This window comes from Balaenoptera acutorostrata, chromosome 5 (genome assembly GCF_949987535.1).
Source record: "Balaenoptera acutorostrata chromosome 5, mBalAcu1.1, whole genome shotgun sequence".
Classification (NCBI taxonomy): domain Eukaryota; kingdom Metazoa; phylum Chordata; class Mammalia; order Artiodactyla; family Balaenopteridae; genus Balaenoptera; species Balaenoptera acutorostrata.
In genome coordinates, this window is record NC_080068.1 from 123407303 (window position 1) to 123433326 (window position 26024).

General features: G+C 38.0%; 1 protein-coding gene across 1 annotated transcript in view; it reads right to left on the reverse strand.

The window, feature by feature from the left end:
• Positions 1-2012: 2012 nt before the first annotated feature.
• PRDM5 (PR/SET domain 5) overlaps positions 2013-26024 on the reverse strand; it is a 201525-nt gene continuing 177513 nt past the window's right edge. Inside the window, exons 15-16 of the mRNA XM_057547362.1 lie at positions 15707-15811; positions 2013-2444 (exon numbers count right to left, since the gene is read on the reverse strand). Of these exons, the coding sequence (XP_057403345.1) occupies positions 2280-2444; positions 15707-15811 (270 nt within the window). The 3' untranslated portion in view covers positions 2013-2279. The remainder of the gene's footprint in view (positions 2445-15706; positions 15812-26024) is intronic.

Here is a 26024-nt window from a genome sequence, read left to right on the forward strand (position 1 = left end):
CCTCTATGATTGTCTTATTTATGCTCTTAATTTCTCATTCAAACCAAATCACTTATCTTTTTGTTATTGCTAAGTGATTTAAAAGTTCCAGGGTACAAATACTAATATATCTGAAATGCTTATAAATAATCAGTCTTCTTTTGGATAAAAGGTGACAGCACGCAAATAGTCTTTTAAGGACCTGTTTTGGTTTCAGTGCTTTGAAAAGAAAGGATGGTGTACCAGTAGGTCTCTCCACACCATTTTCTCAAGTTTTGCTTGACTACAAACCTTCAGCCTGATCAGGTCCAGCACCTCGTCCTCATCAGCTCACTCCGCAGCATGGACATAACATGGTTTTGAGGGTAATTTCCTCAGCAGCCCTGTAAATTGTGAGTCACTGAGATTATACAAAATTGGTATTTGGCTTCCTTTCAAGTTTCACATTCATCACATAATCGGGCTATGAAGCATCCCATACAGAGAAGGCAGCATCCAAAGGAATGAGCAGAACGTGTTTAAATAATACACACTACTAAATTTTACAGCTGTCCTTTTATATTCAAATGATATTAAGCACACTGTCATGTTAAATTGAAAACACTTTAGATCTAAAAATATACTACTGAAACAAATGACACAGTGAGAAGAAACAAGACCAAAATCTATCTGATAAAATACAGTCTATAATTTCAGAACAAATGCTACCTATAGCCATACTTAGATATCTTCTAAATTATAATCTGGGCATTTATATTTTTTTAAATTGTCTCTGGTGAGTCTCAAATTTAGTATTTTCACAGAGTTTAAACATCTATAACGAATCTTTATGTTTCTTTTTAAAATTGCAACTGAGCATAAATATAATTCTAAAACAAGATTCCTGACTTCAAAGAACGGTCTTCAGATAACCTGTCTCCAGAAATCATTAGAACTAAAAAACTTCCTTAAAATTACACTTCCTCTCTCTTTTGAATGGTCTCCAAAGAGGAAAGTTCATGAATTGGGCTTCATTTTAATTTTTTTCTGGTTTTTGGCTTCTTCTACACTGCTTTGACACTATTACATTTTATCATATCTTCTCCCAAAACAAGCTGTTCATTGTATGTTGCTCTCAAGTATTGAATTGAAATATAACCTAAAGGAAGAAATTATTCTTCTTGCTTCAATTCCCCTTAAGCATCAGTGATAATTTCAATCATAACAATTGCCAGGTTTATGTTTTTTATTCTGGATTCCTAATTATATAGGATTGAGAGTAATTCAAAAGTGTTTCAGAATCATCTACTGCCAAGATTCTGAAAAATGTCTTTTGTGAAACAGAATGTAAATGCTCTGAGGACTCTGCTATGTCTGTACTAACATGTTCTGTGCACATTTATGAAATGAGAGGGTAAAGGGCCAGGTGTATCATGACTAATACTGTAATACACCTACCGTCCTGTTACCCTGTCAGTCAGCAGATAATGAGAACCTATTTTGTTTCCATTTTTAGTTATATATATTTATATATTGTTAATTTCTAAAGCTCGCTAGTATAAACTTAGGAGGATCAGCCTGATAAATATTTAAGTGTTATGGTCACTTTTGTGTTGATCTTAATCTAGACCATGAATGTCAGCATATGAATGATGAGAGGAAATAATGTTTCCTGAGAATTTTCTAAAATGAGCAACATTTCAATCGATGTTTTAGTTCTTAAATACCTCTTTATTTTAAACTGATCTGTTATAAAGAGCTATTTATTAAATAAGATCAACTTTTGGCCTGTTTTAGCAAGTTTTATCCTGTTATCATGCTTGAGACTTTGAAAACTCTTGCCCCTTATCCTTATCTGCAGTGAAATATCTTGGAAATCTTAATCTCTTCCTGGCTAAACTAGTAATAACCAGTTGCAATAACCAGCATCACAAGTGCACACACACACAGACACACATACACACACAAGGATAACAATAAAATAAAAAAGCCTAATAACGGAGTATGTTAATAAACTTCACTATAGAGAGATGGCCAAGAAGAAGAGCCATGGCTCCTTTTTCCATTTTTATAAGACATAACACAAGTAGTATTTTGGAAGGCTACAAAGTTATTTTTTTCCATTTGTACCCTTTCTTGACAAAAGTAGGATTTTTTTTTTTTATTTTGCATATGTATCTACAGACTCTAAAGGTAGGCAAATAAGAACTGTGAGACCAGTGAATTACTTTTGGCTACTTCTCCTACGCTAATCAGCTGAGAGAAATCTGGGTTTCGTATTAGGAGCCCTTCTGAATGGCTTAATTCCTTTACAGCTACCATTAGCTGTCAGCCTCTCCATGGATATTGTCCATGTGCACTTTGAGGTAGTCATTCCTTGTAAACTTCTTATGGCAAAACTGGCATTCTGCCAGTGGACGATTGGGATTATGAGTCATCTTGTGTCGGATCAGCATTTTCTTCAGGCTAAAAGCCAAGTCACAAACCTAGAAAAGACCCAAAGATACCAATCATATTATATTGAAAAATCTGAAGATACACCAAGTTATCACTTATACAAAATACAATATGCAAATTCCTATTATCAAGTATATACTGAAAGGCATAAGAACAAGAGTGCTCTTGAAATAAATGGAACTTAACATCCAAGGTAAAAGGTAAAGAAAATTAATTATAGTTCCAAGAGTTGTTTGCATTTAACGTGTGTCCTCTGCATCCCAACCACTCTCCCTTCCCGCGGCTACTATATTTTTAAACATCTCTAAAGACACAACTCCCTGGAAACAGTATCTTTCGCCCCATAATTCAGTGTATTGACAATTTCATGTTAAACCTCTTAAACAAAATGCCTTGATCTAGAGGGCACCTTTCTAGTATATGGCATAAATAGCACAAGACATGTCTCACCAGTGATCCCTTCAATTTGGACCCATTTGTGAAGTAAAAGGTTAACACTGCTTTAAGCATCCTAAGCAGAAGTTCGTTATCCACTATTCCAGTTCTTTATTTCCAATTAAAAATACTTCACATTTTCTTCATGTAAGCTCTGCGACATTGCCACCTGACTCAACAGACATTAAACAGCCCAATCATTTAAAATATTAAATTAACCAAGAAGATGTGAGGCATAGTTATTCAAAAATAAAAATGAAATGGAATTCTTTTATAATACCAAATTTTCATTCAAAGTTTGGTGTTATTCACAAAAATTCCATTTACATGAAATTCTTCAAAAGCACATGCACTGTAAAATAAAATACTTAAATAATGTGAAAATTCCCTGAAAAACATAGTGAATATAATGGGAGAGGTAAAGCCTTGTAAAAAATACTGGAAAGAAAGCTGAAGTTCTCAATGAGGTGAAGCATGTGAAAATACAAAAGCAAATAAAAAATTCACTCTCTCTTTATGGGAGAAGGGGGATTTTACATTCTCAGCAACAAGAAACACAGAAGGGCAAGCCCTCAGTTTGGTGAGGAGAGGGAGTAATCCAATAATAATGTATTTTGAATGACACAGTAGTAGCATAGTGTGACATAAAGAAAATAAGTTTTAGAGTTTGCTATGGACTGAACGTTTGTGTCCCCTCAAAATTCATAAGTTAAAGCCCTAATCCTTAATGTGATGGTGTTTGAGGTGCAGCCACTGTGAGATAATTAGGGTTAGATGAGCTCATGAGGGTGGAGTGATGGGATTAATGCCCTTATAAAAATGGGAAGCGACACAGATTCTCCCTCTCTCTCTCTCTCTGCATGCACACACCAAGGAAGGCCATGTGAGGCATAACCAGGAAGAAGGCCCTCACTAAAAAACCAACTACTCTGGCACCCTGACCTCAGATCCATGAAGGCAGAGAATCTTCATGTATTTTATTCACTCGTATATCCTAAGGGATAAGACAGTGCCTACAGAGTAGCACTAAATAAGTATTTGTTGAATTAACTAACCAAGTTTCAACCTGATTCTATCATTTCCTAAGGAAGTTTAAATGAACAAACTATGCCTTTTAACTTCAGTTCCCTCACCTATAAAATGATCACAATGATCATTACCTCACAGAATTAATACTAAGATTAAATGAGGTAATCTACGCAAATGGATGTTGTATTGAAGACACTCAATAAACGTTAGTGCCTAGTTTTTCTCTTTCATCTTCTCTGGCAAAAAGAATCATCAGCAGGTTGGAAAGAAGAGACTACAACAGCTACCACATGTGGGGTCCGAGAGAGAACACAGCTACTATAAAGAGTAGCAGCTCCCTGCAATATACAAATGATTTTGAAGCAAACAGAATAATTTTCCATGACAAACATAATGCTTCCAATCAATCTGAGGAAAGGACGTTTTTCTTGTGAAATAACTTTGTAAACATACATTTTACAATCATAATTTAAAACAGACTATATACTTTTAAAGTCACTGAAAAACACAGCAGGTAAGTTCACATCATGTAGTAAAAATCAGGGGATAAAAAGGAAAGACCCAGGAACATGAAAGAGCATAAAATACAATGACAGACTATATAATACATGAGTTATGATAAGTGATATAAAATACTGAGTACCCTTAAAGGCTCTGAAATTAGCGTAAAATGGAAAATGCAAACACATGCTATTTTCAAGAAACGTACTTAAAACAACACACACACCAAACATAATTTTACAAGGGGGATTGGAATGTGCCTAAGTGTAGAAAACGGTGCTGATGAGAGTGCAATGGTACTGAGTAGCCCTTCCTCAAAAGCACCTTGGACGGACAGAGGTTATTACTACTAGTATTTTCACAAGCCTTAAAAGAACCAGGAGTACTACCAGTATGATAGCTCCTAGTCAAAGATGTATATACAAGATGTTCATCCCAGAATTATTTATAAAAGTGGAGTATTACAAATAACTTATTTGCCCAAAGTTAATGAGTATATTCATTTTGTTATAACGAGATGAAGAGATACTTCTCAGCTGTTAAAAAAAAGATCATACTTCAAAAAATATGTAAAGGCAAGGGAAAATGTAAAGGGAAGAAAACAGAACAAGATTAATGCACAATTTACAATACTGAAATAAAGACGGTAACTGTATCTGTATAAATAAGTATTGGAGGAAAATATCAAGAGATTAATGTTCATATTAGTTGACATCAGCTGAGAAATTTGGAATCATTTTATTTCTGTCTTTATTCCCTTCTGTGTTTCCTAATTTTTCTGGAACAAAAAAGGAAACAAACTTCCAAATATTACTTTGGAATGAAAAAAATACCGTTGGCTGAGTGAAGGTTCTCCATCCTCACCTTCCACGCATGCCTCAAGCCCACTGCCATCACACTTATGCGTCAAGTGCTTGAACTCCCTAAACAGCTTTGAGAGGTCACCAACTCCCTCCACATGGCTAAATGGAACGGGGACTCCTGCATCCTCATTTAACATGAAGTTTCAGTATCATCTGACATACCTGGCCACTCCCCTCCCGCCTTTCATTTAGTGTCCGTAAGGACCTAGTCTCCTTGTTTTCCTTCTATTTTCCCCTCCGCTTTCCTGTACAGGCTCCTCCTCCACCCTAACCTTGAAGTTTGGATCTCAGGGCCTGTTCCTCAGCCCACTTCTTCGTTCGTTAGGTGTTTCCTCCCCTGGTGATCTTCATCATCGTCGTGCTCTGTGTTACTGTTTATGTGGAGATCACTCGCCACTATCTTACCTCTGAAGCCAGTCCTCTCTCCTGATCTGCACAGGGGAGGATCTAACTGCCTGCTGGACAGCTCACTGGGGCTGCAAGCTTAGTAAGTCGAAAGTTGAACTGGAGTCGAAAAAATACAACGAACTAGTGAATGTGACAGAAAAGAAGCAGACTCACAGATACAGAGAACAAACTAGTGGTTACCAGTGGGGAGAGGGAAGGAGAGAGGGGCAATATAGTGGTAAGGGATTAAGAGGTACAAACTATAGGGTTACAAATTAAGCTACAAAGATATACTGTACAACACAGGAAATATCGCAAATATTTCATAATAACTACAAATGGAATATAACCTTTAAAAATTGTGAATCACTATATTGTACACCTGTAACTTGTGTAACATTGTATATCAACTATACTTCAATTAAGAAAAAGACTCTTTGTCTCCCAAATCTAAGTCTCAAAACAAAAATGTGCCATCCATCTGACACTTGCTGGACCTCCGGCGGTCAGCCTTGATCCAGCGTCTCCCTCATCCCCACCTCATTTAGTCAATGACCACTTCTTCCCTGTACACATTTCTAGAAGACACTTAATTGTCTCCATCTGTGCTGCCACAGCCTGAGTGAAAACCATGACCGGCCTAGACCAGTGCTTCTCTAGCAATAAGAAAACGTTTCAGCATGCACCTATTATCTGTATTTTTAAATAAAATATACCAAGTGTACTAAGGTATTTATAAGTTATATTAGTAGAGACAAACTTTTAAGAGAATGTGAAAAAGATGAAATAAACGTTTTTGTCTTAATAATTATGACTTCGTATTTTCATTAGGCAACATCTAAGATATGATATTTAGGGTCAAAGTCATTTTTAACAAAAATGTAGACAAATACATATTTCAAATGTCTTCTGGATAATTTCAGTTTTTTGGTTTACTTTTTTCCAGATATGACGGTGGCATTTTTTTAATCTAAATTTGCTGCTGACTAGTAATATTAACTCTGTTGTTTTCTTTTTGTTACCTTGTGTCTGTATTATTAATATTATTTTCAATCTGTAGTTTCTGTAAAGGACTCTTTTGTACAAGATTATTTTATTTAAAAACAGATAACAGAATCCATATCTCCACTTAACTGGGAACACATAAATCGCAATCCTAGCAAGCACGGAAAACAAACAAGTGACAACCTGCATCACCATGGAATTGCCACTCTTCCCTCAGATCACATTTAGTACTGTACATCACAAGAAACCAGCTGTTAACAAGGGTACCAAAGTAATAGAGGGCACCGAAGTCAAGCCTGCTATTCAATGATAATAAAGTTTAATTTTATTCTTAGTTTTAAAATACACAATAAGCAGGGATCAAAACTGTAATCTTTCCTTCCCATTTCCCAATGGATGTCTCCTAGGCCTCCTGGGATATGCAGCTCCTCACTCTGAAAACCAAAGCCTAGATTATTGCAATAGCCAGTGTCAGTGGTTCTCAAATGGGTGGTACAGTTTCCCCTCCCCTCAGGAAATGTTTGGAACTAGGGGAGGTGTGTAACTGTCCTGAAGAATGGGGGTTGCTGCATGCATTTTATATAGGAGAGGAGATGCAAATTCCCTGTAATGTATGGACAATTTTACACTGTCAAAAGGTGATAAATACTATCTGAATCTCTCTGCATCCATCCTTAACCCCTTCTGTCCATGCTCCACCCAGCAGGTGGAGGAATTTTTAGAAGTATAAATGTCATATTACTATATAAAATTGTTCCATGGGTCCTTACTGGATCCTTACTTACTTTAAGGGAAGCTCCTAAACTCTAGCCCAACTAATCAGCTTTAGTGTAGGCTGTTGAAGACACCACAGCCTTCCTGCCTCAGTACTTTCTCACTTCTCTTTCTAGCTGTCTCCTATGCATTCCTCGGGGAGGCCTGTATGATCTTTCTGACAGAAGTCTTCCGTTAAATGCTCTCCTAGTAGCCTTTACTTTTCCTTTATAACACTTACCTCGAGTGTAATTAATTATTTGTGTGCTTTTTAATGTCTCTCCTTACTAGTCCTAAGGAACAGGAAGGCAAGAGTAGTCATTCCATTAATATCTGTTGAACTAAAGAAAGAAAGAAAGGGAAAGGTAGATAATTGATAGACACAATCCCTGTGAGCAATATAAATAACCCAAAGGCTGTGGAATAATTCTGGAGAAACCAAAGAAGGTGTCTTTCGAGATTATTTTCAAGTAAAAGAAACTCTACATTGTTTTTATAAGTATAAATGAAAATTTGTGATCATGCGTAAGATAGAATTAAAATTTATTCCCTATTTTCTATTTCCCTGGCTCCTTCTCTAAACCTCATGTCAAAAGAACAATAGATACCAAATTCTTCAATGGCTTCCTGTTGAAATTAGATTCAAAATAAATTCCTTAATGTGGCTGAAAGGCTACCAGTTTGCTCTCCAACTTTACCTTGCACCCCTCTCTTCCTCTCTCCCTGGGTTCCAGCTCCACCTGCCTTTTTACTTCCCCTAACACTGCATGCTCATTCCCACTTACAGGCCTTGATTTATTCTGTTCCCTGAGCCTAGAATGCTCTTTCCCCCATGGCTCCTCTTCATCTTCTAGGTTACTTAGAGTCACTTTCTCAGAGAATTCTTCCCTAACTACTCTTTCATAGCCCACTCCATTTTTTCCTTTTCCAATCTTTATCATAAAATGCAATGAGACATCTATTCAGGTTTATTTGCTTAAGTCTGTACTCCACAAGAATGTGAGTTCTATGAGGGCAGGGCACATGGCGTCTTGTTCACTGTTTTATTAGTTATTTATTTCTGGCACCGGGACTAGGTTTAAGGGCTGGCATCAACTTTCACCGTGTGCCAGGAATGACCCTTAGCAATTTCTAAACATTAGCTTGTTCAATGCTCACAACCACCCTTTTAGGTATTATCCCCATTTCACAGAAGGAAATTGACACACACACTTCTGTCTCAAGCAGGTTGCCCAAGGTCACAGAATGAGGAAGTGGTCTCCAGGATTTAAACCCAGACAGTCTGGGTTCAGAGTCTATACCACTCCCACAAGGGCCAACTATTAAAAAAGTCTCTCACTTCAAACAGAGATATGTGAGCCCACTATACTTTCTTCCATTTGCCTGGCGGACACCATTTTTAAGAGATAAAAATCTCTTTGAACAAACAAAGGAGGTTCTCAGTTCAGCTCACCAGTGTGTTGTGAGGGATACGAAGTGCAAGTCCATTTACATGGTCACCATGGGAAAATTACGGCAGTGGCAAGCTGGAGAAATGGAAAGGAAGTTGAGCAGGATGCTGAAGTCATTGATGACGGCTCAGAATTAAGGAGTTCGAGAAGCTCCAATAGGACGTGGGATTGGAACAATCCAACAGATTGTTGAACGAGGGCCAAGGCAGAGGATTAAATGTCAGCAGAGAGCAGCTGATGTCACGGTTGTGAAACTGACTACCTAGACATTAAAAGCTATGTTTTCATGAACTTAAATGCAGTCATTAAGAGACTTCAAACTGATGCTCTGTATAAATCAGCCATATGTAAGGTCTTTTATAGTCATTTTAAAAATAGGGAAGAGCAAGGAGTTCCAATAGTGCCACAGAGATGCTTTCTTTTCTTTCTTTCCACATGTGATTCTTATACAACCCTTCAGCCTACTCCAACTTAGTATTAATTCACTTTCCCAAAAAATGGGGAAATATTTTATTCATTCTCTAGGCTAGAGGTAAACTGATTTTGTCTTAAGGTAAAGGGAAACAGCATGCTTAATAGAAAGTCCTTGGAGATAATGTCAGAATTTTATAGACATCTTCAGTTAACAAATATTTATCACATACAGTGTGTCCACCACTTCAGTAAGAACAATGACAAAGAGCACTCCGCCCTGCCTCAGTGGAGTCCACAGTGTTAAGGAGAAATACTCGTAATGCCATGAACATAATGCCAAGAGAGACACACAGGAGGGCACGATGACTCTTCCTGGATGCACAGGGGTTATCATGTCCTAAGGTGGGGAGTGACATTCCAGGGAGAAGGAAGAAGATGTACAAAGGTACAGAGGGGTGAAGAGCAAGGCTCAGGTGGGGAATGAAAATTGTTCACTAAGGCTGAAGATGAGACATTGTTAGGGGAATAACTTGAAAAGAAAGTTAGAAGGCTGGAGCCAAATCCTAGAGACCCTGATAATCATAATTAGAAACTGGAAGGATGTATATTCTGCAAGCGGTGGGACTTGAGGAAGAGACTGAAACCGAAGTATAATTTAGTCAGCAAGCTAGAGAGTACACAACTGGAATCAGGGAGGCTAAACAATGTTCCACACCAAGCCAGAAATGATTTGGACATAAACTCAGACAGTGGTCATTGATTCATTTATTCATTCCTTTAAAATATTCTTTGAATATTTCTTATACGCCAGGCATTGTTCTAGGGCTGGGAATACAGCAATAAACAATAGCGAAAAACTCTGTGGTCATGGAGCTTATAATAAATGATAAATAATTAAACAAACAAATACGTAATACTTCAGGCAGATGTAAGTACAGTGAAGGAGAAGACGACTATGGGGTGAGGGTTAAGCAAGTAATGGAAATAAGAGAGAAAGAAATTTGAGCCGAGAACTGACAGAAGCACAGGAACAGGTCATAAAGATACCTGAGAAGGGCGTTCCAGGCTGGGGAAACGGCAAATACAAAGACCTATTCACAGGAGTGTGCTCAGTGCGTCTGGAAGAACAGCAAGGAAGCCATGTGGCTGGAGTGAGGCGGAGGGGGCGGTGAAGCCAGAGAGGCTGGGGCAGAAGGGCGGGGGGTGCAGGTCACGTGGCCACTTCCAGACGCTGGTACAACTCTGGTTTTCACTCTAAATGAGATGGACGGTTGTTGAGGGTTTCAGCCAATGAGACTAGTGTAATACATATGTAATCTACACACACATACGTAAAATCTGACTCGGGTTTTAGAAAGATCACTGTGGGTGGCAAGTTGAGGACAGACTAAGGAGCAAAGATGGAAGGAGAGAGATCAATTAAAAAGCTATTGTGTTGTTCCAGGAGACTAGGTTGGTAGTTGTGGAGGTGTAAGAAGCGTTCACATTCTCAACTTACATACAAAGCCAATCAGATTTGCTACTGCACTGGATGTAGGGGGTGACAGAAAGAGAGAAGTGAAGGTGGCAATGGAAATTTAGAGAAGGTGATAGGTTTGAGAAATACAGACAAGCAAAGAGGGTCAGGAATTACTGGGGCTGAGAGGAAGCTGCATGGGTTTGATCCCTGGAATCCTGATTTGGCCAGTTACAAGCAGTGAATGATAGGCAAGTCATTCAACCCCAGGGAGCCTCGATTGCTTCCTGTAGGTGGAAATAACACCTACATATTTCTGGACTGTAGTGAAATCAGAGACTGTATACAAACTATGGATCACTGTGTCTTTCTAACTACAGAAGCTCAACTAGATGATGCTATTGGTCATGGCTCAGGGAAAAAGAGGTGTCTGGCATGAGGCTCAGACCTTTGGCTTGGGCTATTTGGAGACAGTGGAGTTCTCAGAGAGATGGGTAGTTGAAGGAAACATGTTGAGAGATTGAGAAGGCTGGGAGATCATGATTTCAGTCTGGAATACAGGAGAGATGTCTCCTAGGCACCTCACAATATCTGTCTAGAGTTCACAGAGAAATCTAGGCAGGGAAAGGAAGATTTGGAAGTCATCTACCGTATGTGTAGTAGCTAAAGATATTTAAAGTTGAACAGGTATGGCATGCTGGGGGAGCTGCGTGGCATGCAACCGCTGGGCCTCAGGTGTTAGAGTAGTGCTGACGAGTGAGGTGGCATTTGAGCAAAACTGTAAAGAACTGAAATGGATATGCATCAGTTTCTTCGTTACAATTTTGCTCAAATGCCACTCAAATGTCATATATATATGGTATGTCTACTATATATATATATATATATATATATATATACACACACACATATACACACACACACACACACACACACATATATATATATATATATATATATATATGGTAGACAGTGGGAACAGGAGCAGAAAAAAGACTTTCTAGGCAGAGGGAACAGTGTATGCAAGGTACCTGGAACAAGAGACAGAGATATGAAACAGTATCACTACTTCCGGAAACTCTAAGTGTTAGTGCAAAGAAACTGCAGGGTACTGACAGATAAGATTATTAAGACATAAAATAATAAGAATTGAGAAAGACCATAATAATTTTTCAGTCAAGTAGGAAGGCGGATTTTACCTTATAGGTTGTGAGAAGCCATCATAGAGAAGCACATGATTGAGTTTACATTAAAACAGTCACATTGTGATATTGCTACCAAACCCAAAGAAATAAAAACGATTACAAGAGAACACTATGAACTGTATGCCAACAAATTAGATAACCTAGTTGTCATGGACAAATTCCTAGAAATACACAAATTACCAAAACAGACTCAAGAAGAAACAGAAAAATTCAGAAGACCTGTAACAAGTACAGAAATTGAATCAAAAAACCTCCCAACAAAGAAAAGTCCAGAACTCAATGGTTTCACTGATGAATTCTAACAAACATTTAAAGAAGAATTAACACCAATCCTCTCAAACTCTTCCCAAAAATAGAAAAGGAGGGAATACTTCCTAACTAATTCTGTGACGCCAGCACGACCTTGATACCAAAGCCAGACAAAGATATTACAATGAAAGAAAACTACAGACTAACTAATACCCCTATGAATATATATGAAAAAATCTTCAAATGAACAAACAAAAAAACAAGACAAAACAAAACAAAAAACTCTAACAAGCTGAATCCAAGATCATGTTAAGAGGATTATAAGCCATGAACAAGTGGTACTTATCCCAGGACTGTAATGGTAATTCAACATAAAAGGAAATCAAACAATGTACCACACCACATTAACAGGACAAAAGGAAAGAAAATGGTAATTTCAAGTGATTCAGAAAAGCATTTGACAAGATTCAAAACCCTGTCTTGATAAAAATATTCAGAGAACTAGAAGAGAACCTCCTCAACACAGTAAAGGACATTTACAAAAAACTCACATCTACCATCATACTTAATGGTAAAAGACTGAAAAAATGCAAAAGAATGGACCTCTAACTCACACCATATACAAAAAATTAACTCAAAAAGGATCAAAGGCCTAAATGTAAGAGCTTATAAAGCTCTTAGAAAAAAATATAAGGGTAAATCTTTATGACCTCGAATTTGGCAATAGATTCTTAGATATGACACCAAATGCATGATGAGAAGGAGGAAATGGGTAAATTAAACTTCATCAAGACTGAAAAGTTTTGTGCATCAAAGGATATTATCAAGAAAGCAAAAAGAGAACATATAGAATGAAAGAAAATATTTGCAATCATATCTGATAAGGGTCTAGTATCCAGTATCTCACACTCAACAGCAGAGACAAGCAACACAATTTTAAAATGGGCAAAGGACTTGAATAGACATTTCTCCAAAGAAGATACACAAATGGCTGACAAACAAGTACATGGAGAGATGTTCAACATCATTAATCCTCTGGGAAATGTAAATCAAAATGACAATGATATACCACTTCATATCCACTAAGATGACTATAATTTTAAAAAACAGAAAATAATAAGTGTTTACAAGGATGAGGAGAAATTGGAATCCTCGTGCGTTCCTGGTGGGAATATAAAATGGTACCGCTACTGTGAAAAGCAGTATGGCAGTTCCTCAAAAAGTCAAACACAGAATCACGATATGGACACAGCCATTCCACGCCTAGGTATATACCCAAAAGAACTGAAAACAGGTACTTAAAACTTGTATACGCACGTTTGTCTCAGCACTGTTCACAAGAGCCACGAGGTAGGAACAACCCAAATGTTCATCAGCTGATGAACAGATAAATCGTGTTGTCGACATAAAATGGAGTATCATTCAGCCATAAAAAGTAACGGTGTACTGATACCAGCTGCAATGTAGATTATCCTTGAAAACATTGTGCTAAGTGAAAGAAGCCAGTCACAGAAGGTCACATACTGTATGATTCATTTATATTAAGTATCCAGAAGAGGCAAAGCTATGGAAATGAAAGCAGACTGGTGCCTGCCAGGGTCTGGGGAGAGTGAGGAATAACCGTTTAACGGGTGTGGAACTTTACGTGCGGATGATAAAAACGTTCTGGAATCAGAGGTGACGGCTGCACATCACCGTCAATGCACTAAATGCCACTGAAGTGTTCCCTTTAAAACGGTTAATTTTATGTTACGTGAATTTCATTTCGATTTTTAAAAAATCACCTTGGTGGGGTGGAGAGCACATACACTGGAGATTGGATGTAATAAGAAATAGTGAGGTGAGGGTCCAGGCTACGCACTGCTAGTGGGAATGGAAACAGAGAGAAGTCATGGATTTGAGAACTATTTAGGAAGGAGATGGACTGGAAGTGGGGTGAGAAAGGATGACTTCTATCTGGAATGGGTAGGTTAAGAGAATAAGATTTTGGAACAGACAGCCAGTTCCCTGACCAGGCTGCATTTCAGGGAAGTTTTGGAGGCATTAAACTTGGATCTCTTCTCAACAGACCAGTCCGGACTGCAGGTAAGGCTCAGAGAGATTTGAACATCTGACAGAAGTAAATGGGATAGAAGTAGATAGAAAAAATCATGCTTGTAACATAATTTTTAAAAAATAACATCATGGTCCAGTCTATGTAAGGAAGCAGTCCACAAAAATATTCAGCATAAATAAAAGTCAGGTAGAGCGTGATGGAAGGAAGATGTCCATACACAGTTAATATTTAATTTCTATCTCCCATCACTTATTTGTGTAGTTGTGCAATTAAATAACCCAAAAAAAGTGTTGCTTTTATGAAAATGCTTCCAATAAAAGCACCAATGGACTGAACATTCAATCCATTAAATTATGAAACTGGCTGTACCTCCAGTTCAGGATAGAGCTCTCCATGTGTACATTTCTTTCTCTACAAGTAGTTCTCCCCTTAAAGAAGTTCACTGTTGATAAAGGTATTTTTATGAGTAGGCCCACTGGGAGTACGTTGTTGCCTTAACCTTACCACCAGAGTTTCACGGAAAGACAAGGAAAACATCTTATGTTTGTGAGTTTCCTTTCATATGGACTGCTTACTCCATCCTTTATCCTTTGGGATATGCCAAGGGGACTGAGTACTCAAGTTTCCCTCAACATTTAAAGAGAACTATGTACTGTGCAATTTCACAGATTACAACTTTAATGTTTCTTCTTACATTGAGCTACATTAATACTTTTTTTTTTTTTGCTATTTTTGTGTTAGAAATAAGAACAAGAAGTAAATGTTTTCCCTAACACCTGTGTCAATTTTCTGTCAACTGTCAATCTTACACAGAATGGTGATGCTGTTCATCGATGAACCATTTTTCTCTAAATTAATCAATGATCCAATTAATTTTACTGACAATGGTAGTATTTCTGTCCTTTCATTAATAATGTGAACTACGTCGATAATTTCATTTCACTTCAAATGTCATAAGCAGAAAATCTAAACAATTAGCAGTGGCGTTTTTTAAACAAAGGAGTTTATGCATATTTTAGAAATTCATTGTTTGGCTTTAACAAAATAAATAATATCTATAACCAGTTAAATCTCTGGTTTAACTATCATTAACCTGTCAAAGACTTGGACAGACACATGAAAGCTGTCTTGAATCATCATGTATTTATACCTTGGAAGAACAACTCAATTGCATTAAAACAGGGTACAAGCAAGTCTTAAAGAAAATCAGAGTTCATTTGCTGCCAGTAAACTAGGATAAAAAACATTGCTACAACGTGGTTACATGGATTATGCAATCAAAAGGTATAAAGAGCACAAGACATTAATAGACACAGATCAGCACTGTAAAGCACACGCACACACACACACACACACACACACACACACACACACTCTCTCATACATGCACAAATAGATGCATGGATACACCCACACACACATACATATCTCCTGTTACCGGAGGTTACCGGAGGACACTAGGGAAAGAAAAGGGAAGCCAAACTCACGTCACACTGAAAAGGCTTTTCTCCGGTGTGCGTCCTCTTGTGCTCATCCAGGCCTCGCTTCTGGCTGAAGGCCTTGCTGCACTCTGAGCACTTGTATGGCTTCTCCTGCAGTCAGTGAAAAGAGACCATGAATTCGAGTGAATGCACAGCCCTCCTTATGAAGGTGTACGTGGGAGGGTGTCTTATCTAGTTCTGCAAGGTGCTGCAGCACATTCACAGTGGTGTCATGAATTATTTTAAATTTTCAGGGGAAAACAGGAGTACTCAAAATCTCTTGGGCAGTCTTAAAACTACCAGGTGGTTCACAGTTCCAACACTAGACTGCACAACATTTTTTTCGACGCAGTCCTATCTGTGCAAAGGGAGACTTCTGCATGATTGCTGTGATCTAACTCCTTACTGAACTGAACTTATGTTTTCTTTTGGTTTCGGAGTGCCTGCCATAAGGGCTTCGTGGAGCAAGACAGTTTGGGACCCCTGGCTTAGATGGTGCAAACTGTTCGCTGCCTCAAAGGGATTCCTGGGAATGAAAGCTCAGAACCAAATGTTCAACAGATTTTGGGGGTAAATTTAAGAAGTTAGAGCTCAACTGTGCTTTAAGTATTTTCATTTCTTTTTTTTTCTAACATCTTTATTGGAGTATAAGTGCTTTACAATGGTGTGTTAGTTTCTGCTTTATAACAAAGTGAATCAGCTATACGTATACATATGTCCCCATATCTCCTCCCTCTTGCGTCTCCCACCCACCCTCCCTATCCCACCCCTCTAGGTGGTCACAAAGCACCGAGCTGATCTCCCTGTGCTATGCGGCTGCTTCCCACTAGCTATCTATTTTACATTTGGTAGTGTATACATGTCCGTGCCACTCTCTCACTTCGTCCCAGCTTACCCTTCCCCCTCCCCGTGTCCTCAAGTCCATTCTCTAGTAGGTCTGTGTCTTTATTCCTGTCCTGCCCCTAGGTTCTTCAGAAGCTTTTTTTTAGATTCCACATATATGTGTTAGCATTTCTATTGTCCAATCTTTTTTCCTAGGTAGGATGTTCTTTTATAAAATCTAAATTACTTTTTTAAATGAGGCATTTTTTTTTACAGCTGGTCATAGACTCTTAAGGAAAAGAAATATATCCATAGGCAAAGGAAAAAATGATCCAAATTCCTTAGCCATCTTTGATACCAGGAACTTACATCACCATCTTTTTAGCTTGGAATAAATTGCAAAATAAATTAATTAACATTGTTTCATCAAAACAGCAGGCCACTAATTACTAAATAGTGCATTGATAAACAGATTTGTTTAAAGTAAAATTGCAGTGTTTTTTCAAATATAGCTTCAAAAATATTGTTATCGACACTTTTTGAATTGAGGTAGTGTGTATATATGTTTTATATTTCATGTTAAAGTAGACAAGTTCTATTTATATTTTCTCCTTGGTATTTAAAAGACTATTATGAAAATGTTCAGACCTACAGAACGGAATGTAAACAATCAAACACCCATACGTGTGCCCATCGGCTAGCTTGAGAAACGGCACATTCTTGTGAACGTGAGCTCCGGTTCCTTCATTCTTAGTGAGTACAGTATGACATTCCATGGCTACATTCTCCAGTGATGGATAGTGAAGTTTTTCCCAAGTTTTCACTCTTACAAATAAAGTTGTTCTGAATATTCTTGTAAATGTATACTTGAACACAGGTGAGCATAATTCCCTACGGCATGTATATCTAGAAGTGGAACTGCACCTTCAACTTTTCTAGGAATGGCCAAGTAGCTCTACAAAGTGAGTAAACCATTTTACACTCCAATATCCAGTATATCCTTATAATTTTATCATTGTAGTTTACAAATTTTGAAACTCTCATTAGGTACACGGTGAGTATATGTAAGTTTAAAACTATTCTACGCCTGGAAAATAGGACCTTTTATCATTTTGAAGTGACCTTCTTCTTCTGTAATCATCCTTTTTACCTTAAAATTAATTTGGTATTAATATAGTTATAAAAGCTTTTTAAAATTAGTATCTGCTGGGGTTTGGGAGACTTGCTGAGATGTTGGTCAAAGGGTACAAATTTGCAGTTAGAAGATGAATAAGTTCTGGAGATCTAATGCACAGCATTGTGAATATAGTCAACTGCACTGTAGTATGCAGTTGCTAAAAGTTGCTAAAAGACTAGATCCTAAATGTTCTCACTGCAAAAAATAAATGATAATTACATGACATGATGAAGGTGTTAGCTAACACTATGATGTAATCATACTATAATATACAAATGTATCAAATCAACAGGTGGCATGCCTTAAACTTATACAATGTTATATGTCAACTATATCTGTTTAAAAAGAGAGGCAAAAAATAAAATTAGGATTTGCCTGGTATATTCATCTTTTTACTTTCAAACAGTCTATATATCCTTAGGTATGATAAGCGTCTGTTGTAAACAGCATACGACTCAATTTTTTAACCCAAACCGATGGCATTTTTCTTAAGATAGTGAACTTTGCTTTTTAATATTTATTATCATTAAAAAATTATAGTTATAATAGAATTTAATTACCATTATAATAAATAAAATACAATAGTATCATATTTATCATTATTAATATATTTAAATAAATTTCTAACATTTAATTTTGTGTACATAAATTTCTAACATTTTATTTTGTGTACTGCTTTTATCTTGCTTGTTTTCTAAGGTTTTTTCCCCTATATTTTCTTTCATGTTTTGGATTTCCTTTCCCCCCTGCATTATTATAGAACTTACAAACTCTATTTCTATCCTTTTACTGGTTATCCTTAAAATTCTTTTTACCATGTACATTTAACACAATTAAAGTTTATTTTACCTCGTATTAATTAACATGCCCTTTAGAATGCTGTCTTACATGTTATGTGTAGCAGTATTTCATTTGTATCTTGATTTTTAATGCCCGGTATGGAATCATTATTATTTTATACAATCAGTGAGGTTTAGCCCTACACACTTTAACAATTTCTTTACTTTTCATACTTTCTTACATACTTGAATATCCAAGGATCTGTTGATAGTAAATTCTGATTTTGATTGAAAGTGGCTTTGCTTCTCATTTGTCATTGAATGGAAGCCTACAACCCCAATTAGATCTTTCTATTTTTCATGTCTCTTAACCTGCTTTTGGCCATTTCCATCTCTTTGTATTGCATTCTATGTAATTTCTTTAGGATCAGATGATCAATTCAATTCAGGTATGAATAACTTGCTACCTAACAGGATCACTTGAGTTTTTAATTTCCTGTACTGTATTTTTAATTTCTAGAACTTTTTATTTGGTTCTTTTCAATTATGCTTAAATTTTTGATACAATCTTACTTTCTATTCATGCTGCTTATGCCTATTTAAAAATATTCTAGGCATTTATACAACTTTCTTCATCTGATAAATCATTATCTTATGTGCTTTGTGGAAGTCCAGTTCTGCTATTTGTGGTTTCTCCTGTCTCCTGTTCATGGCTCTTGTTTCCTTGGGTGTTTCTGGAATTTGAAATCATGAACTCATGTTTGGTGGTCTTTAGCTGTTAAACTCCTGTGACCCCCAGGTTGAGGGTAAGTCCCTCCAGACAGCATTTGTGTTTGCTTCTGCCAGGCACTCCAGGATGCTATCAATCAAAGACCATTTTAGGTTTACTTCTTGCCCGAGGGTTTTCTGGTCAGGCAAGCGTTTTAAGGCTGAAAACTCCAAACACACTTGAGGGAAGGGCTGTGGTTACAAACTCTAAGGAGAACTCTTTCTCTAGCCAGCAATTACTTCAAGACAGTTAAACAGCCCGAGCATTGCTGTTTGCCAGAAGTAGATGATTTCTAGCCTCTGATTTCATTTTGAGCACAGTCTTTCTGAGGTCCCAGAATTATGGGGGGGTGTGGTTCCGTCTTGCCCTTTAACCTGAACCCAGAGCTTGTCTCCTTTTCCAGCACCATTAAAAACCAAGTCTTGAGTTTACCGAAACTGTAAACACCCTGCAAGGTGCTGCATCCTCAACTTGACCTCACCACTCTGGAGCTGGGTTTCAGTTTTGTTTGTTGGGTCCTGGAGATCACTGTTACTTTTTTTTTTTTTACACATTCAGATATTTGCTGTTTGCTTTATTTTATCCAGCATTGATAGCATTGTACGGGGTATCTTTTCCAGGAAATGGAGTCTACCATATTGCCAGAAACGGAAGTAACTGTATGTATAAGTTTCAGGACGTGAAAAATGTATTTTAATTGACTGTTCACAATCAACAGGAAAAAAGTAATTGCGTTTTACTGGCAGTCTACGAAATACGATGTTTATGGCCTTTCCCTCTAGTCTGAATAAACACAATCTCTTTTCACATGTTGCATTATTCTTAGCATCTATTATTTCTTCAAATACTGCCTAGTTTAAAAAAAAAAAACTTTAAAAGGAAAATGTAGTTCTAAGTATTTAGATCAGAAAATTTCTGGGAATTCCTGTGACTGTTTATTAAGCTTTTATTATATCCAAATGTTTCATGTAACTTAATTTTTTAAAGCATATAAAACATATCAATACAATGTATATGAGAAGAAAAAAAAAAAAGGAAAGCTTTTCTCCCTGCAATTTATCTGTAAAACGAGATCTTGTAAAGAAGTGAGAGGCATATCACTGTGGCAGTTGCCAATGACAGGTAAATGTCGGGCAGAGAACAACCTAAGACAGGACCAACTAGCTGAATGACATCCTGAGAGACGTTTCAGGGAAGAGAAGGCAGTGAAAAGCAAGTTCTGAGCATCACTGATTAAGACCATCCGTCTCACTCATTCCTCAGTTTCCTCACAGGAGATACTATCTAGGTCAGCATCCTAGAGATGGCCCTGTGGGTACTGGGAGGCTCCCGGCCAGTATATGAAGATTCTGGTGGATCACAGGGGCTTTGCAGTTATCACCAGAGGTTTGAAGTCTCAAATACGTTATATGCATTGGCTTGGGTTGAATAAATAATGTTTTATACATACACATACACTCACCCACATGGTGATATTTTCAAATGTTTACAGATCCTATTGGTGATTAACTCAATATATTCATTTACGAATGCCACTGAATTATATCACTTTCACTTAATTATTTTCTCCTATAAGACACTAAAAGTGCAACAGCCATCATGTGTTTCTATGTGTATGTTGGCAGGAAAGTGGGGGGTGAAATTTATAATGTTAGAAAGGTCCCTCCACTTCAGAAAGTTTGAGAATCACCGTTGGAAGAGGGATCCGTTTGATTAAGTAGCTCTGTATTTTCCTGGACTCTCTTCTTTACCAAGAACCATTTGTAGCCAGGAATTCCCTGCGGTTTTTGCTCTCAGATAAGCTCACAAAGGACCCCAAAATCATATTTCCCTGTCAGTCCAGAAAGAAGGGTTCTCCGAGTGCTTAGGCCATAGCAAAGTATCGTAAGAAGAAGCCATGTTTATCCCTCAAAGGTCTGTCTGTCTCCTTCACCCCTAGTTCTTATTCAAAGAGTCCATACTTTTCCTGAAGGTCCTGCAAGGAGGGATATAACTCGTGACACATATTGGTCAGACTGCCTTACAGTACTCCTTGGAAGGACCTTTAACGCCCACCCTGGAAGGGATTCCAATTTACAGTGAATGTTGCCAAAGCAAGTATTAGAGAATTCCTGCTCCAGAAAAAGCTTTTATGCCAGAGGAAGAGCCAGGAGGTCATGGGTCACTCATCTCAAATTTAAGAATATCAAATGAACTGAAATAGGAGGAAATACATGCATTTTCTTTCTCAGAAAGGAAACTCTCATCCCCCCTTCCTTACTAATTTCTTCCATTACCCCTAATCAGCCATGTTAAAGAAATAGCAACCTTCACATGGCAAACACAGTCGGGCACAGAGAGTAAGCTGAGTGGTACAAAGACACCTGCACCTGTTCCTGTTCCTTTCTCTGAAAATTGTGAAAAAATCTTTGCTGCCTCTAGAACATTCCTGAGTATACTCAGCCCTAACTTAGCAATCCAGAAGAATCCACGCTTGTGCGCAAGGGTTCACGAGAACTTCCGTTCTGATCTTCACTGCCTATCCTTGCATTAAGGTTCACTGAACATGATGGTGGTTAGGTAATTAGTGATTGACACGGCAAGGGACCACGTGACAGAGAAAGCTCAGGAGGCCATCACAGGCTTCTTACTGTGGCTGAGCTGTCTACTCCCTTCCCAAGGACACACCGGAAAACAGCCTGCAGGCCGCTGCGGCGGGACGGCAAGCATGTCTGGATACTGCTGGGCCTCCAAAGCCTCAGCACCCCTCCCCCACAAAGAACACGACAACATCGTCCTCTTAACATGAATCGCATCCTAACTTCATTACTTCTCTTCCGCTATCTTTCCCTCCATTATGAAATCTTTAAACTGGGCACAAAATCTGATTCAGTGAAGTATTATGGAAATTGTAACTGTTTCAGAATGGAATGCATAGTATAAATTACACATTTTAACTCATTAGCTGGATTTACCTAGAGACAAAATGATTAGGTTCTTGATGAATTCTGTTTCTGAATGATTATACAGTTTAACTGACAAATAGCTTGTCCTTTGTCATCATAACTGGGGAGCCATTATGAAATGGAGGCAATCTATTTGTCAGTTAAACTGTGTAATCTACCAAAGGCAGAATTCATCAGCAGTCTAATCAGCCTAGCTTTAATCAAACAGCGTTTGGCAGAATTCATTCAGAAGGTAGGATTTATAGAGCTCTTATGCCCTGCACCTTGTGATGTAGCTAATAAAAAGTCATATTTTTGTGCTAGTGCCCATCTATTAAAGGAACAGAAACTTCAGATGTTATATATCTTGCCAACATAAACTGAATGACTAAATTTCAAAATCATTTCAGAGGGCTCTGTAGAAAAAATCACATTGTTTATAAATCTTGGAGGGGTCTAAATGTTGAAATTCTTTGAAATAGAAATTTATTGGAGGCTTTCTCATAGTTAAGAATTGCTTGCCAAGAGGTAAAGAAGCACGTCCCCCATTACACAGACCACCAAAGACAAGGATGGATCATGGGCAGATTATCCACATGCTGCAGATACATAATCCAAAGATTCCCTATGAGTGTTTTTGTGCTAGGCCACAATCAAATAGAAAAAGAAAATATCACGAATGAGCATTTTCCCATGTAGTCAGAGGTCAGTGTAAATGGTGTCAGGAAGTCATGGAATGATGGTTAATAAATGTTCTTTCACGGCAGTGGTAGCCTGATCTCAATACAATTAAGAAAGGAAAATTAGTAAAGCAATTAGAAGAACACAGGCAGGCTAGTGAGTATGGTAAAGACTGTCAGAGCCTGTGGTATTCTGAATATATATACACACAGTTTGCTTATGAGTCGGTTCAACTTGTGAGTGAAACACTTGGTTATTATATCTTAAATGAAAGTTTGTTCACTTGACAGACAAACCTTTTCTCTATTTGTCTTGCTCAAAGCTGTAACGAGACCAAGAGTGTCTGTGCTGTTAATGAAATAATTTCCATGTGAGCAACCTGGGTATCGAGTACAATTTGAGAGAAGAAACTCACTAAAGAGGAAACAGATGTAGAAACAAGTATCTCTGACACTCCCTCTCTCACACACACACAAGTGTGTTAGAATTAAAAGTTATCTTTTGGTACAAATTAATTTCACTTGATTACGTTTTCTAGATTAAGGTTATTTTATAGCTATTAATATTTACCCTATTAGAGTTCAGAAAAACAAAGTCTTTTACTAGATGATCACTTCCTATTTCTAAGTTTAAAAGAAAATCCAAAACACCTCATGAAGCAGAGGTTCATGAATTTCTTAAATACGAATTGTGAGTTTCTTAAATGCATGAATTTCATTTTGTTAAGTTATACATTTCTTAAATATGAAATTTCTAAATAAACAAAAATTTTGTAAGGTTTTAGTTTCCCATTTTCTCAGCTGCTACAGTAGTGGTTGACTTTCTCCTGTTGGACATGCTACAAACTTTGGCAGAGATGAAATGGGCAACTTGTAACTAAAAGGGCTACATTATATTTTTAAAGGATTTGGGGCAATGTCCTTTAACCCTCAGACTTTTCCATCTGCAGAGTGTCTCACTAATTTCCAAAGTGGAATATGGCAACTCAAGTGTAAGGCAAGATCACATACAGACAGTCTTAGCCCCTTTCTAGTCTGAACCTTGGCAAGACCCATTTGCCTAACGTTCCTGAGACAAGGCACAGAGCTCCGCTGTGACCCGGAGCAGGGTTCCTCAGCCGCAGTACTATGATATCTAGGGCCAGATCATTCTTTGTTTGGTTGGGAGGGGGCTATCCCATGCACCCAGTAGGTATCAATAGCACCTCCACTCAAGTTGTGACTACTCAAAATATCTCCGCATGTTACCAAATGTATCCTGAGTGGCAAAATGGCAAAAGCACTGTACAGAAGAGTGCTTCTGGAACCATCTGTAGTGAAAGACTGTGTTTTTCTCAATGTGCTGCTGACTGATGCTTTTCTAAAATATATTTAAAATGAATTACTAAAAAAAAAAATGGTCGTGCATTTAGATGTGCAGCAACGTCAGAATGCTATAAAAGTTCTAAACACTTCCTCATAATTTTCGTACTTATTTCATCACAGACCAGAAACGAAGAGTTTGTGGGCTGGTACTGTTTTTTCAGCCATACTTTGAATAGCACTGGTCTAGAATAAAAATGTCTGATCACAGGATGTCCATGATTCAATTTCATCATCATCCAGGTGAACAAATTCTAAAATATAATTACACCTAAACCTTGAATTAAATATCATTTTAATATTACATATAAAAATTCCAAGTTTTATGGCTGGAGGTGGTAGGGAGGTTATAAATGGAGGAAGAATGAATACTTGTTTGAACCTGGGTGAGGGTACATGGAGATTCATTATCCTATTCTCTCTGCTTCTGTAGGTTTGAAATTTTTTTTATAAAAAGTTAAAGGACTTTTTAAAAATTGCTTTCATGTTATTATTATTATTATTTTTTGGTTTCATGTTATTTTAAAACTTAAAACATCACCGTTCTGCTCGAAAGATCCTGTCTTTTTTTAGAGGGACCCTTTTTGCTATCAGGAAGATGGACTGGGTAAAAACTAAGCCACCTCAGACGTCAGAAACACTGTCTCTGAAATGGCTTCTCAGAGATGACCCGGCGCTCCCGTGACCGGCCCTGCTGTAAGCCACGAGACGCGGCCTGGCCAGCAGCAGAGGCCCGAAACCCAGCTCCTCTCTCCCAGCCCAGCACGCCCAGCTTGCTCGCTCAAACGTGCGTCCAGAGAAGAGGGCGTCTTGTGTAACTGGGTCAGCGTCTGGACCTCACGTGGGACTCCACATGACAGATGCTCTGAGAGTAAAAGAAAGCTCTAGGCAGCGTCGTGCAGTGGCCCTGACCACTGACCAGGGGTCAGCCTTGACGTGTGCTCCTCAGCGTGGCAGACACTGTGAAGCCCATGCTGAAATTTCCAGATTTTTCCTAGGAGCCAACTAATTCTCTTGGTGACGCTGGCTTTGTGACCAAAAGATGACAACCTGTTTCTATAAAACATCCACTTGGCAACAGAATTATGGGTGGCATTTAGAGGAGGGTTTGTGAGGGTGGTCCCAGGGGCTGCTATCACACACAGCCCAGCGGACAGATCTACGGCCCACAGGACGGCAGGCCATATATCTGACAGTCCCTCCTAATGGCCCCGTTTCTGAAAGTGCACGTGCCACCAGCTGCACACCATCAAAAGGCACTGAGTTTCCCTCTAACGAGCAGCCTCGCCTAGAAAACTTCTTTTACAGATGTTTATAGCTTTTGTGGCTTTTTATTCACCGTCTTATTTTTATAGCTGGTGCGATCTTTCAACGTATGACAAAACATACCCAAGGCCTAGTAAACAACGCACCTAAAAATTCCAACTCTTAGGGAAGCCTACGGAAAGCTAGGAGAATATTTAGAGCAGGTTTCTACACAAGACATCCATAATTGGTCTTGCATTGTAGCTAATGGAAAACACACTTTGTGTAAACTGGGAAAATGTATTGCACAGTTCACATACAGAAAACTAAAAATAAGCCCAGTAAACAGAATATAATTTTTATATTTAAGGGATGTATACAGACTTTAAATAGAAACAAGGAAGCACTCAGTCACTTTTTAGTTAATCCACTCTTGAAGCCCACAGAATAATGTGTGTAAGTGACATGGCTGGAAGAAAGTCCTATCACTGAGAGCACAGAGGTGATAGAAGAGCTTGTCTGGCATAAACCAAGCAAAGAATTGCCCAAACTAGCTCAAAAACCTT